The sequence below is a fragment of the Carassius auratus genome, chromosome 19, assembly GCF_003368295.1.
Source record: "Carassius auratus strain Wakin chromosome 19, ASM336829v1, whole genome shotgun sequence".
Taxonomy (NCBI): domain Eukaryota; kingdom Metazoa; phylum Chordata; class Actinopteri; order Cypriniformes; family Cyprinidae; genus Carassius; species Carassius auratus.
Window position 1 is genome coordinate 17908428 of NC_039261.1, and position 15522 is coordinate 17923949.

The following is a 15522-nucleotide window of genomic DNA, read 5'->3' on the forward strand; positions in this document are numbered from 1 at the left end:
GTTAAAATCCAACACATATATATGAACATAGGTGAGATCCGGTTTACTGCTAACTAGTGAATCACTCCTTTAATATAACGAGATGCAGCTTAAAATTACATGTTAGATGGAAAAATTCTGCATTATGATAAAGTTTGTAGCTTAATTCTCTATATTTGAAATAGTTTGAGTTGGTGATTGTTTAACAGGAAAACAGTTAAAGGCATTCAGTCATCTTATACCATAAGTCAATGTGTATACATTGTAATACATATTTAGGACATTTTTGTGATTGTATTAAGTCTATATAGAGTGATAGTCAATGTGAAGGTTCTGTGTGAACATCTCAGGTTGGTACGACCTATTTCCCAGAATCTATGAATCTCGTTATCTGTTTATTCTACAAAATGAAATATGAACATCAAACAGGTGAGACGTGTCAAATGAACATACTTTCTGTGAAGAGACCGGTGCTGTGTTACTGTCTGCATGCAGATCGAGCAAGCGTGAGACACACACACAGCAGCTGTTAAAGTGCATAAAGCATCCCTTTGGGTGTGCACTGCAGGTACAGAGCTGTCAATCAAACAGAGAAAAGAACAAAAGCTGAACCACCTCCACCTCCACACACCGTCATCCCTCGCTCCTGTCCTCCATCACACACTCAAGAGATGAACAACTTCTGCAGTTTGTTCCTGGATGACAGCAGTGCTTCGTCACATGACCTGTAAAGCATTTTTGAATATACTACTTTGTATTAGGGGTTTGCACGGATTTACAATCCAAAGTATGATCACTAGTATCACACTCAGGCCATCTCAGATGTAGAGGAGTTTGTGTCTTCATCAGATTTGGAGAAACGTAGCATTGCATTACTTGCTCAGCAATGGATGCTCTGCAGTGAATGGGTGCCATCAGAATGAGAGAAACATCACAATAATCCACACCACTCTAGTCCATCACTTAATGATTTGAGAAGTGAAACGCTGAACCAAATCCATCAAGACACTTTTAACTTTGCTTCCAGCTAAATACGAGACCATAATCCCAAATAACGCTTCCTCCAATGAAAAATTATATAACAGCCAATTCCAGTCCTTGATTATGATTGGCTGAGCCACATTCTAAACCAAATAATCTATACGTACACTTAATCTATCAGTAATACTGTGTCTCATGTAACAGGGAACTTTCTCTCAAAGTTATGAACATTAATAGAAACATTAATAGAATGTTAACTAGTTTGTTATTTAGAATATTTGGAAAACTTAACTGGTGTTTAATAATGTTTTTAAAACATTAGCAGAAAACCACGACTTCTATATCATTCAAAGAATGTTCTTTACAGAAATCTTTTAGTTGGATACTCTCAACATTTAAAATTTTTTACTATTTGTTTCAGAATGTTCAGAATGTAACATGAAAAATATGTTTTCTGCAAAATTCTAAAATAGAATTTTCCTATGCCATTCAAATTACCATTAAAAACATTTAAAAGGTTTTTATAACTGAATGTAAACATTAGCAATATATTCTTAGAATATATATATATATATATATATATATATATGTATGTATATATATGTATATATATATATATATATATATATATATATATATATATATATATATATATATAAATAAATATATATTCTAAGAATATATTGCTAATCTATTCTTAGAATATATATATATATATATATATATATATATATATATATATATATATATATATATTTAAATTTAAAAATGATGGATTTGTTTCAGTTTTGTCTTCTCCAGATGTTAACAGATGGACTGGAGTGGTCTAGATTACTTAAGGTGTTTTTATCAGCTGTTTGGACACTCATTCTGACGGCACCCATTCGCTGCAGAGCATCCATTGATGAGACACTGATGCAATGCTACATTTCTCCAAATCTGATGATGAAACAAACTCATCTAACATCTTGGATTAGTGAATTATTAGCAAATTTTCATATTTGAGTCAACAACCCCTTTAAGTAGTATTTTAAATTGTTAACTAAGTAATGACAAATGGAACGTTAGAGTAAAGTGTCGTTTTATACTAAAGCTCACAGTGTAAATAAAAGGCAGCACACACTGGAATAAAGAATAAGACAGAGACATGAAATCTTTGAGACAGAATTACTCACTTTAATTTTTAAGTGTTATGCAGGCAAAGCCCCTCCCCCCTTTTTTTAACCCATTAACATAACACGTTTGTACAAAGTTATTTTAAAAATATCAATAAACTGCAGCCTTTCAGGCTAACATGGCAAAAAACCCATTATCAAATGCCATGAGGACAAAGGAACATCTTAGAAAAATGATTTACAAATGAGGTGCCACTAGAAAATCTTAAAGAAAATCGCTCGCCACAGAAAATATTACCAAAGAAACATCTAGGCTATTTATAATTGTTTGGTATCAACCATTTCTTCTTAAACTTTTTTTTTTTAAACACGTCATGGTCAGATAAATTAAAAGCCATGGTTTTACTTCTAAAGGGACCACGTTTAGAAATAACAGATCGTTACTAAATAGAGCGGAAATGAACCATGCAGCACGTCATCTCTGCATTAACAGCGCACAATACACATTAGCAAATACTAGTAATAATAGAAGGATAAATAATAAATTAGACACGCGCACACAGGCTCCAAATGAAACCAAACCAAATGAAAGTCACGAATAAGAACGCCACGCCACAGATTTCTCAACATCAAACTCATCGAAGTGGCTTCAGGGTGTGTTTCTCGCCCCACCGTGACCCGGGGGGAGCGTTTGGAGGGAGTCGTTGGGTCGAATTTCTTTGGAGAGCGCAAGAAAGTCAACGGGCGACACATCGACGCGGGTCGGGGATCTTCAAGAGGGCTGGAGCGGATCTTCACGCGCTCCCACAGTGTTCACCATCATATATAAAAAGCTAAATGCAGTCGCCTGCACACGAATATTTCTGAAAACACAGTCGAAGCCCCACGTCCCCCTGCCCAGCCGTAACGTAGTTGTACTGCAGTGTTTGTTAAGGCATCAAAGTACAGTTTATATGACTTGAGATCAGAGAGAACTTCTATAGGTGTTTTTCTTAAACCTATTTTACCCCTCGGTAATGTAAACATGGTTAAAGATTGTCTTTATAGTATTGCTTTCGTTCAACATACTGTAGCATGTCTCGGAAAGCTAGATTGTTTTCTTTCTCGTTTATTTTATTTTTTCTCTAAAGTAATCGTAACTGGAATGCATTATTTGTAAATCTAATGTGCTTTTCGTTAAATAGCCCGTCTCTATAATCTCGTTTCTCCTACATAAAAGTTTGACTGTTGTATCGTCGATTATATTATTATATATGCCTGGCTGTGATTGGCTGACGCTTCGTGACATGCTCCAATCACAGACGACGTCGCTTTCTAGCTTGTGCTGCGACTCTAATCGTTTATTAAAGATCTGTTACGTTTTCATCTTTCTAGCCTGATCGTACGTAAAACCACAGACCATCGCGTGAAGCTCCGAGAGTCTTATCCCCGACTGCATGTTCTATCCGAAAACTATGAACCTGTATCCGCCACAGAATAATTTTTTTTAATGAATTGCGAATTTTTTCACACTGCCTTTCCTCGCAATTTAAAGTTTACAACACAATGCAGATCTTTTTCGCAATTGTACATTTTATCTCACGATTTTTCTCGCAAGCTTATATCACAATTTAAACTATTTTTCTCGCAATTCTGAGATTTCATCTCACATTTCAGATATTTGTTCTTGCACTTGTAAAAAAAAAGAACTAAAATATTATTGCGGAAAATCTCAGAATTGTGAGATATAAACTCTTGATATAGATTCTCAAAATCTGAACTGCGAGATAAAAAGTCGCAAATTACTTTTTTTATTTTTAATTCCATGGTGGGAAAAAAATTGAGAATACAACAATACAAACTCAGAATTTAAAGTAAAAAAAGTGAGAATTGCGGTATATATATATATAAATCAGAATTCAAAGAATGAAAGTCACAAATTGTGAGAAAAAAGTCTCAATCCTGCAAAAATTATATTTTTATTTAATGACAGAAAAAAAAAAATTGCGAAAAGTAAACTTGGAATTCAAAGCAAAAACTCAGAATTGCGAAATATAAACTCAGAATAAAAAAAAGATTAAAAGAAAAAAAGTCAGAATTGTGATAAAAAAGAAAATTGTGAGATAAACAGAATTGTGAGGAAAAAGTAAAAACTGCGAAATATAAACTCTGAACTATAAGAAAAGTAAGAATTGTATATAAATTTAGAATTCCAAGGAAAAGTCCGAATTCAAAAACAAAAACAGAATTATGAGGAAACAAAAGTCAGAATCATGAGATTAGAAAATCATAATTACCTTTTTTCTTTTTTTGTATCTTGTGGCGGAAACGACTTTGAAAACACATATATATATTATTTTTGTGCATAGCATCATCTTTAGGAGCATCTGGGAACTTCGGTACTTCTTGTGCTACTCGTAACAAACCGAACGCGATCGTTCAACCGGTCCCTTAACAACTCATACGATTCCATATTTCCATTAGATTATATTCTTTGCCATAATATTTGATAGTATTAAATCTCCATATGAAAAATCGAGTGCGCTCAAACAGCTGTCCATCGTCGATAGAAAAAAGAATGAAGAACATAAACAAATCAACCTAGAAACAAACCGACAAACAATATCGTGGTGCTTTCAGCCGATCGTTTTTGGCGGGAAAACTACTCAAACTCCTCCTCTAAATTGTTTGAAGTGGTGGGCGTGGCCGGGTTTGAATCCTGCGAGAGCGTGGCCACAGTGACGATCCTCGGCGAGCTCAGCGCCTCGTCCACCTCCTCCTCCATCTCATCTGTGGTGATGATGGTAAGTGCCGCACCACCTTTCTTGTTCTGGTGAGTCTTGATGTGCTTTGACAAGTGGTCGCTCCGCATGAACCTCTTGGAGCACTCTGGACACTCGAACCTCTTCTCACCTGCACACGACAGACGAAATCAATCACTTATTCAGATATTAAGGACTGAGACTTGTTATAGCACTTGTGTATCATTGCTCTTTTGTTGATTTTGATTGCTTCTGTTGTCCTCAATTGGATGAAAGCGTCTGCTAAATGACTGCATGTAAACGTAATTAATGCTGATATAACAGTAGAGGTGGAGATAAAAAAAAATCGTTATAACGTAGTATCGCGATATTTTCTGCGGCAATACTGTATCGATACACGACACCAAATATCGATCTTTTATTAACTACTATTTGTCTGTGCTGTATTTCTGGAGCTGTGAGGATGTTGGTTTTACTCCTGCCGTGCATGTTTTCGTCCCGTTGTGCGCACCTGTATGCGTCCTGCGATGCCGCTGAAGCTCGTCGCTCCTGGTGAAGCGTTTCCCGCAGAAGATCCAGTTGCAGACGAACGGTCTCTCTCCCGTGTGCCAGCGCAGGTGAGCTCTCAGGTGAGACGTTTTACCGTAAACCTTCCCACAGCCCTCCATGTGACACACGTGCTGCTTCTTCTTTGACGGGTCGCTGTTATTTCTGTCAGAATACAGAGAAATGATGCTTAAAATGTTGCTTTAGCTGGTCGAAACTCTAACTCCATAAAGAGACTTCCAACCTGTGTAATTAATATATATATATATATATATATATATATATATATATATATATATACTCTTTATCTTTATCTAACTCTCTCTCTCTTTATATAAATATATATATATATATATATTTTTTTTTGTACAGTTTGATTTACCACGAAACATGTACAATTTTCTGTGAGTGGTTCTTTACTATGGAAGTGTTTCCTCAGAGATGTATTTATATTGTATTGAGTTTATATTCTCAAAACTATTTTTTTTCTCATAATTCTGAAAAAAAAAAGTCAAAATCGTCAGAAACTCAGAATTCTAAGAAAAAGATAAACAAATTTGACTTACAGTCAAAATAATTTTTACTTATAAATGTTTTTTTTTTTAGTGAAAAAAGTGAAAGTGACATTCAGCCAAGTATGGTGACCCATACTCAGAATTTGTGCTCTGCATTTAACCCACACGCAGTGAACACACACACACTGTGAGCACACACCCGGAGCAGTGGGCAGCCATTTATGCTGCGGCGCCCGGGGAGCAGTTGGGGGTTCGATGCCTTGCTCAAGGGCACCTAAGTCGTGGTATTGAGGATGGAGAAGCTGCGTGTTTTGACTTGTGATTTGACTTTTTCCTCAGAATTCTGAGTTTATTTCTATTTTATTTAGATTTTATTTTTCTCAAAATTCTGAAAACATCTGAGAAACTTCGAATTCTAAGAAAAAAAGTTAAAATTGACTCATAATTTTTACTTACAAGTTTATAAATTGTCAATATTTTTCTTTGAATTCTAAGTTTATTTATTACAACTTTTTCTTAGAATTTCGAGGATAAACATCGCAATTCAGTTTTATTTTTTTCTATTACGGAATAGAAAAAGTAATTATGGCTTTTTATCTTGCAAAACCTAAATTCTTTTTTGCACGGCACAAACTTTAAGAAGAAAAGTCCAAATGGTGAGACATAAACCAACAATTGTGAGATAAAATGCCTTTTCCCCATTGGGTAAACAAGCTTCCATACTGCAAAAAAAAAAAAAAACAGTAAAAAGCCTGAGAGTCCCCTGGTTGAATCTGTTTGGGCTGGTTTAGTGCTGTGTGACGTACCTCCCCTCTCCATCCCTGCAGTTGGGGCAGGAGCAGGCCACCCTGCGCAGCCTCTTTCCGGGCTGACCCTCCGTCTCTGATGGGCTCTGGACCTGCCCCATCTGCTCTGGACTCGTGCTGCTGATGTTCCCCACGGTCACCGTCACCGGGGCAGACTGAACTTTGACCCCCTCTTGACCCTGCTGCTGACCTGTGGGATTTCACAAACAGCACAGCTGATTAAATCACTCGGTGAACGGCTGATTGAGAGAACTGCTCAAACGTTTTCAGAAAGGCAAGTGTCATTAATGCTCTGAACCAAACAAATGTTAGCGAGTCCCTGAGCTTCCAGCTGAAATCTGTTAAAACAGCCCTTATTTTCCATCAGAAAGCAACTGTGGATCCAGACACGCAAAGTCCAATAACAGTGAGTGAAATCTGACACCTTACCAAGCATTTGGAAACAGCATTCAGACTCTGACTCATAAAATATAAATGCCTTAATTTGCCGTTTCACTTCATGAGTAATAAAGAGAGTATGGAAAAACACACAGTTACATTTCATGCTACTGTTCCATCACTAGTGTCAGAGAAAACTGTCATTTTCAAATTAAACATCAAAGAGTTTTACATTTTAGATATATGTGATTGCAAACACTTTGATAATTATTGCAAAAATGATGAATAACTTCTGCCAGATCAAACTTCTTCTCAAAGACAAAGGGAAAAAAATTATACTATAATTTTCCAGATTAAATGGTGCCTAAATTTAGAACCGTTAAAATGTTATGATTTATAATATTATTTTCCTGACAATTAAGCACATTTCCAACACCCACATTTTGATTATTGTAATAAAGAAGGTGTTATTTTAATATCACTGAGATACTATTAGAGTTTTTATTATTCAGCATAAATTTTCATTTCGGTTTCATTTTTATTTTTGATACTTTTAGTAGTTTAGTAGAATTTTTGTCCTTTTTATTCGTTTTTTTTTATTTTTATAATATGTCTAGATAATTAAAACTGCTTTAGTTACTTTAAGTTAAATTAAACTAAAAGTAAGATTTTATCTTTTCATTTTTATTTTAGCTAGTTCGAGTAATTTATTTTTTTTGTCTTCACTTTTTTATGTCTATATAATTTTTAAATAAGTTTTATTTCTGTTTTAGTTATTTTAGCTAAGAAACTAAATGAAATAAGAAATGTTGCTCAAATAAAGTTGAATGTTTTTTATAGATTTTATTTTATTTCAGTTAAAGTTTAATTCAATAACTTGATATTTCTAAATAAATAAATAAAATACATTGCATACCAGTCTTATTTAATCATTGTTGAGATACTAGCTTTTATTAATATTTTTAATTAGTTTTTATTTTTATACTTTCATACTTGCTGTTTTCATTTGAATTTTAGCTAGTTTTTGTAATTTTGTTTGTGTTTTTATTATTTGTATTATTTTTTTATTTTACATGTGCCTGAATAAGATTTACTCATTTTATTTAAGTTTTGGTTTTAGTTATTTTTGTACATTAAATTATACTAATATAAACTGAGAAATGTTGCATTGGCAACTAAATGAAAAACATTTTTAAAATATTTTATTTTATTTCAGTTAAAACACAATTTTTTAAGTAAAAAAGTTTTTTTTATGGTTTAAGTTTTAACTTTAAATAAACCTGCCTCATATTCATTACTGTAATGGTAATGATTAACGATGCTTTATCAGGCATTAAATGCAAAATTAAATGAAAATGACATCCAAAATTTTCTGAATCAATGTAAAGGAAACACTATACTGTGTACTCGCTCATTACATACATTTTCTACATTTTGAAAAAAAAAAAAAAAGTTTTGTATCGCAGCTTTAAAATTAATCAGTTTTCTCCAACATTTCAAATTGAAGTATGATGTGCAACACAAACACCTCTGGTGAAATCTCTGAAAAAGTAGTGTGGTGTTTCACGCCCCTTTAACACTGATCATGTGTCTCTATACGGAGTTCAACAGGTGTCACATGACAGGTGGGAGGGGCTTACCTTGCACGCCGGTGATGGTGAGCGGGACGCCTTGCACCTGGACTCCAGCCGCCCCCAAACCTGCGATGTTCACCGTCTGCACCCCGGTCCCAGAGGACAGCTGGGCGGCACTGAGCGTGATGGGCGACCCGCCGAGCGTCAGCGGGGCGATCTGTGTGAACGTCGCCCCACTCGAGCTGGAAGCCACAGGCGCGAGCGTCAGCTGCTGGGGCACGCCCGCATTCTGCACCTGCACCGTCTGCCAGCTGATCTGACCCGACGGGGTGAGCGTGGGCGTCCGGATCAGAACCTGCGTGGGGTTCTGGAAGGCCTGCAGCTGGAGGTTCTGCTGCATCGGTTGCAAAGTCTGTATGGAGCCCTGGACCACCTGCTGTTGGGGCGACTGGATCTGGATCTGCTGGAGGACCGGGTGCCCTACGATTTGGAACTGCTGGATTTGTCCGGGCTGCTCGGATGCAGATTGGAGGCCGTTGGATTGGGTGAGATTCTGGGCATCCGACTCACCCGCTTGACTGTCTTTCTGGCTTTCGGCTCCGGTAGATAATGTCGTAGCATCTGCTGTTGCGTCGCTGGCCGTCCCGCACGCGGACTCCGCTGTGCTCGCTTGGTTTCCATTTGAAATGCTTCCGTCGCCTGATTGGATGAGCTGAACTGAAGCTCCGCCCCCTGTTGCTGCTGCAACATTGTTGATAACCGGCAACGCCAGAGTCATGCCGCCGAGGTTAATAGGTAACGTCGTCACCATTGGAGCTTGCGTACCTTGAATAGTAATGTCAGCATCTTAAACTATTTTCATGGCAAAAACAATAAAAATTTAACAAGTATAAAGCCCCGTTCACACCAAAAATGACGACTATAAAGAGAACTATAATAGAGATGTCGATACTATGGTACCAAGTCGGTATAAACATCTTAAAATCCTGTTTTTTTTTCTGTAGCATGAGTACCGATGGTACATGGTACGGGTTTTATGACTAAAATCTGGAATCGACTGAATCGTGGATTTCATAAAAAATCTTAATCCGTGTTCAGAAGATGAACGAAGATCTTACAGGTCTGGAACAACATGAGGGTGAGAAATCAATGACTTTTTGGGTGAACCAAGCCTTTAATATCGAAAACGATTTTTTGTGCTATACCGTTATCGTTATTTTTATAATTATTAACCTCGGTGTGAATGGGCCTTTACAAATACAATAAAAACCAGCATACAAACAAAACACAAGTTATATTACACAAGATTTTTAACATTGATATATGTGACCCTGGCGCATAAAACCAGTGATAAGGGTCAATTACTCGAAATTTTAGATCTAAAAGCTGAATAAACAAGCTTTCCGTTGATGTGTGGTTATTCAGACAATATTTAGCTGATATATAACTATTTAAAAAAAATCTGTGCAAAAAATATTGAGAAAATCATTTTTAAAGTTGTCCAAATGAAGTTGGTAGCAATGCATGTTACTAATAAAAAATGAAGTTTTTATATATTTACAGTAGGAAATTGACAAAATATCTTCATGGAACATGATCTTTACGTAATGTCCTAATGATTTTTGGCATAAAAGAAAAATCTATAATTTTGACCCATACAGTGTATTTTTGTCTATTGCTACAAATATTCCCCAGAGACTTAAGACTGCTTTTGTTCTCCAGGGACACGTAATAAAAATAGCAAAATTGCATACCTTGAATAGTTTGCAGCTGCAAAGGAAACGACGGTCTGATTTGAAGCGGGATCGTCTGGTTTTGCGCGACGATGCCGGTTGATCCCGCCCTTTGGGGCGTGGCCAGAATGGCTTGGTTGTTCCCGGCGGGAATGAGCTGGATCTGTTCGGGCTGGACGCTTAAAGCCGTGGGGTTACTAGGGCTTATTTGGATCTGCTGTCCGTCGGCCGTCTGAAGGTGCGGGATGACTTGATACTGAATCCCACCGGACGAGTTCGGCAGATTCTGCACCTGGATGATCTGAAACTGCTGCTGCTGTGAGCCAGGTGCGTTACTCGAACCCGCCGCTTTGACCTTTCGCCCCGCGGCGCTCTCGTTGGCCGCCTGCTGCTGAACGCTGTCTTTGGTTGCAGTGGCAGGGGAAGTGGCGATGATCTGCCAGCCGTTTCCTGTTAGCTGTGCAGGAACCAGCTCCAGCTGCTGCGTGGGGTTCTGGAGCTGAAGCAGACCTTGGTTGGGGTCGATTATTATCTGCTGCTGGGTGGCCGTCTGACCCTCGCCCCCAACACCGCCTATTTTACTGCACGTCGCCGCCAGCAATGCGAGAGGAGACGGCTGTGCATCCTACACACACACACACACACACGGAGAGATATGTCAGTGTCAGCAGATGTGGGCGGGCTCACAGGAAGAGCAAGTGGGCGTGTGAACCACAGTCTCTCCATTTCACGATCAAGGCCTCCAGAGACAAACTCTTCAAGAAAAAATAACTCATTCTGTTAAACTAATTCTTAAATATTACACACACACAAACATTTAAAGTACAGTGGGTTGCAGAAGTCTGAACTCACTAGTGATAAGGCTTCTGAAATGTTTTCTATTGCAAATAATATTTCAAAAAATATTTATATAATTAATTTATATTACATAATCTACATTATTTATATTGAATTATTTTTTATATTAATGTTCATATTGCAAAATAACATGTATTTGTGTAATTTTTTTTTTACTAAAACAGAAAAATATTATTAAAATTATTTATTTATGTATTTAGCTTTAATGACAGCAACACTGAAGCTAACAATCTTTGTTGCCACAAAATTTGTATATATATATATATATATATATATATATATATATTTACATTTACATTTACAAATTAAATATATTTAAGTTAATGTTTACATGAATTTAAGATATTATATTTTGTTCATATTATTATTACTTTATATGAAATGTTTTTATATGACAGTATAGTAGTAGTGTTGCTGACCAAAACATGATTATTGTTCTCTTTGTTGTAACAAAAATGATTTGTGCATTATATTTTATTTAAATTTTAAACATATTTCAGTGAAAATGTACTAGAATTGTAATATATTATATAAATAAAATATTAATTGATTTATTGCTTTAATGACAGCAGCACTGGAGTTTTAATTTATAATTAATTGTTAATTTAATTAATTGTTTTGTTTATGTCAGCTCCAGAGCTGCTGTTATTAAAGCAATATATATATATATATATATTTACTACTTAAAATATTTAAGTAAACTATCTGAAAATGTTATTCATATTTGTATTATTCAGTTTGTTTTAATTATTTAATTGTTACTATTTTTTGCTTTATTGACTGCAGCACATCTGAACAATATTAGGTTATTTTTGTTGTCACAATTGTTTTTTTTAAATAATTTATATGTATATATGAACATTTACAAATAAACACATTTTAGTCAAATGTGTACAAAAGAATTTGAGAATGTCTTTTTTATTTATTTATTCTTTTATTACTATTTATCTATTTTTAGTTTAATGGAGCATCCATGAAGAAAACATGATTTTCATGAATAACTGTCACAAGTTTAGTTACATTTATTTGGTGACCAATAAATAGATCAGATTCTTCAGTGTTGGTCTTATATTTGATGCCGTTATGTTTCTTTAGCTTACATTTTCAGTTTATTTCCAGCTTAAAACTAGATTTCAAAATCACAAAAATGCCATTTTATACTTTTGGACACCATTGCATGTTTGTGCAAAATAATTATAATGAAACGCTTGTTCAGGTTCTGAAATGCTTCAGATTAAAAGCATTACCTAACACAGTTCACAAATGTTTTATCACAGCGTGACAGGTTAAGACAGGAACAGTGTGAGTGTGTGTAACTGTTCACCGAAGCGCCCTGCAATAATCAGGAAGTGCTTCTGGTGCACAAACAAGTGGGCACTTAAGAGACACCATTCGAGTCAAACTTGACATCTGGGATACCTGCGATCCAGAACTTTTCCCTTTCGTCCCAACTTCACCTCCGCTGGCTTTCCCACCATCTGTGGCCATGGCTTCTTTCTTTTGATCTGAAAAAATAAATACAATTTGGAATTGAAAATGAAAGAAGTGCAATGCAATGCACTTGTAAAGCAAGACAAAAAGCTCAGGATTCCTCATGCAAAAATCTCCCAGACCTCTATACACATCAATATCCCCCTAAACAAGCCTTCCTGTCCCTTACAGGCATTGCACAAGACCCGAAACTGATCAATGAGGACAAATAAACAGCAGATCCCTTATGAAAGATGGATAGATGGCACAGATGCACGCATGGAGAATGAAGGGGTGGAGACGCATAAGGAGGGGAGGGTACGTACCACTCATTCCGCATTAATGAAACCCGGAGAGGAGTTGTTTAAGAGAAAAAAGGCAGGCAGGCAGAAGGCAGGCAGCAGCCCAGAAGAAGGACGGCCTATTTTCTCCAGCGGCCGCAGACCGTGGCGCAGCTCTGACGCACGGACCCACCCCGTCAGGAAGGGCGGTGCCAATGCAAAAACACCCTTCAATAACGGAGCACAAAATGCTAAGAGTCTGAGAATCTCGCTTCGAACGGCGGCGGTCCCTCACGCGCTCAACGCGAGCCTATCTGCGCTGTTAGATCCGGAATTAAATAATATTCCTCCGCGGATATAAGCGCAGGTCTGTCAGAGAGCTCCGTCTGCGCGAAGGCCCACCCACTTTCATTTAAATATCTTTGAATGCCAAACCGTCACTCGCGGGCCACTCCGTGTTTCTCACTCCCGGATGTCTTTATGTGCGGAATCCACTCACGACATTTCCCGATTTTCCAATTGTTCACTTTTTTGATGCACAATTGCATTTGAGGCACTCTAAAATTGCTGTGGCTTTTGTGGGCGGATGCTCCCCTCCCACATATTCAGATTGGATGGTGGGCGTGGTGACGTTTGGGGCTTGTAGTTCCGAAGCGAGGTGATCACGTTCGATTTTAAACGCAGCGGACTACAAGTCCCATGACGGCGGGAGTGACGTTGCGTAAGGGGTGTTATCACGTTCGGTTGCTCGGACCGAAGAAGGGCGGGCTTTTGTGGTTTGTGGGGGTTGGGCGAATGGAAACGGGTGGAGAATCACGCACCAGCGGCCCAGTTCTCCGAAACACACGCTCAACCCACTCACAAACACACGCCCTGAAGACTATCGCGACTGTTAATCGAAACAAATTAACGCTTCGGAAGAATAACTGTACTAGGACTGCTGAGTCGTCGCGTCTTGCGCGATGGCGAGTGTTTGGACACTTCAGTCACACACAAAAATTTGAATCATTACATAACAATGTCAAACCATGTGGCATTTATTTTGAATAAATACTTTAATATATACTTTTTAATGGAAATATTTAAGAAAAAACAGTTGCCTTGCTATTTAAATACATTACAGACGTATAACACACACTTTTCCTTTCTAAACAATGTGATTATAGTGAAACATAAATATAATAGATCCAAACTCCTCACGTTTCAGTGACAACTCGCCTTTTGGGATCAAAATCAGTCCCTTATGATGAGATCTGCTTTGAGTCAATGATAACATGTGTTAATGAGGACTATGGGGGTCTTATAAGGGTTGCCTAAGCTTTGTAAAGTATTTTCTCTACTCTTTACTTCAAAAACTCTAGAAGGGTATATTTGTATGTATTTGAGGTCTGAGATGTGGGAACGGTGGAGAGAGAGAGAGGGCTAACATATTGCATTTAAGGTCAGCTTTGCTGTCAGACAATATTGTCTAAAATAGCTTGCATTGCACTTCATCTTTCATGGGACTTTGACCAAATATGTGGACCACAAAACCAGTCTTAAGTGTCAGTTTAAAAAAAAAAATTGAGATTCATGCATCATCTGAAAGCTGTATAAATCAGCTTTCCATTCATGTATGGTTTGGTAAGAAGATAATATTTGGCCGAGATACAACTATTTGAAAATCTGAAATCTGAGGGTCAGTTCAATTAAAGTAGCCTATTAAATGTCTTATTCAAAGATCATATACAGTCCTCATCAATAGTTGCATTAAAACATATTTTAGGCTTAATATCAAGAAATGCGCATTGTGCATAAGTAATACTCCAAATAAAGCTTAATTATAATTTTTATATCAGCGAGTCAAGCGATATGTCAGTAAATGTTAACTGATACTAAGTGTGAACTAAAAGTATCTTAAATAAATAAATAAATAAATTTATTAGGGTGAACTTGTGGAAAACTGACTTCTAACGTTAACTGAAAATCAGCTGATTTAAGACATTGATCTTTATTTCAGTTTTTTAATAAATACTGTATTCTGAATTAGTTTTTTAAGAATAAATGAAAGTTAATGAAAACTAAAAAAGTTAATGATCCTGCCTGACACTTTTTTTGGATTATACCTTTCTGAATTTATATTTATATATTTAATATACTGTAATGTATGTGCATTACCTTTTTAATCTGTTCATTATATTACATTTTTATTATTTATATTATGCTGTTTAAACATTACATTTTCGAAAAGGAAAATATTTTTCCAAATATTTTTTTTATTGTTGTTGTTATTTAACTGACACCAGCTGACTGTACAACACACTTTTAAACAAACTCAATAATGCAGTTTTAGAAATTATATCTTCTGTTTATTCTGTTAATATATTTTAATGTTTATTGAACCTCTGTGTCTTCTGTCATATTTCTGCTCTTTGCATAACAACACATTTTAACTATGATAAAACAGCTATAAGACATCATCTTGTTGCTTACCGTTTTATCTGAATTCATTTGGCCTGGCATACATATTAGAAAAGATGATCTGAACTCTGATTTCTGAGGAAAC

At 36.4% G+C, this 15522-nt stretch overlaps 1 protein-coding gene across 1 annotated transcript; it reads right to left on the bottom strand.

The window, feature by feature from the left end:
• Nucleotides 1-4151: 4151 nt before the first annotated feature.
• Nucleotides 4152-13571, bottom strand: LOC113119627 (transcription factor Sp4-like). The gene is made up of 7 exons (XM_026289227.1): nucleotides 13023-13571; nucleotides 12646-12731; nucleotides 10390-10993; nucleotides 8702-9460; nucleotides 6684-6873; nucleotides 5328-5527; nucleotides 4152-4967 (listed from the first exon to the last, which is right to left on the bottom strand). The coding sequence occupies exons 1-7, from the start codon at nucleotides 13027-13029 to the stop codon at nucleotides 4717-4719; spliced, it is 2097 nt and encodes a 698-aa protein (XP_026145012.1). The 5' UTR covers nucleotides 13030-13571; the 3' UTR covers nucleotides 4152-4716.
• Nucleotides 13572-15522: the final 1951 nt, after the last annotated feature.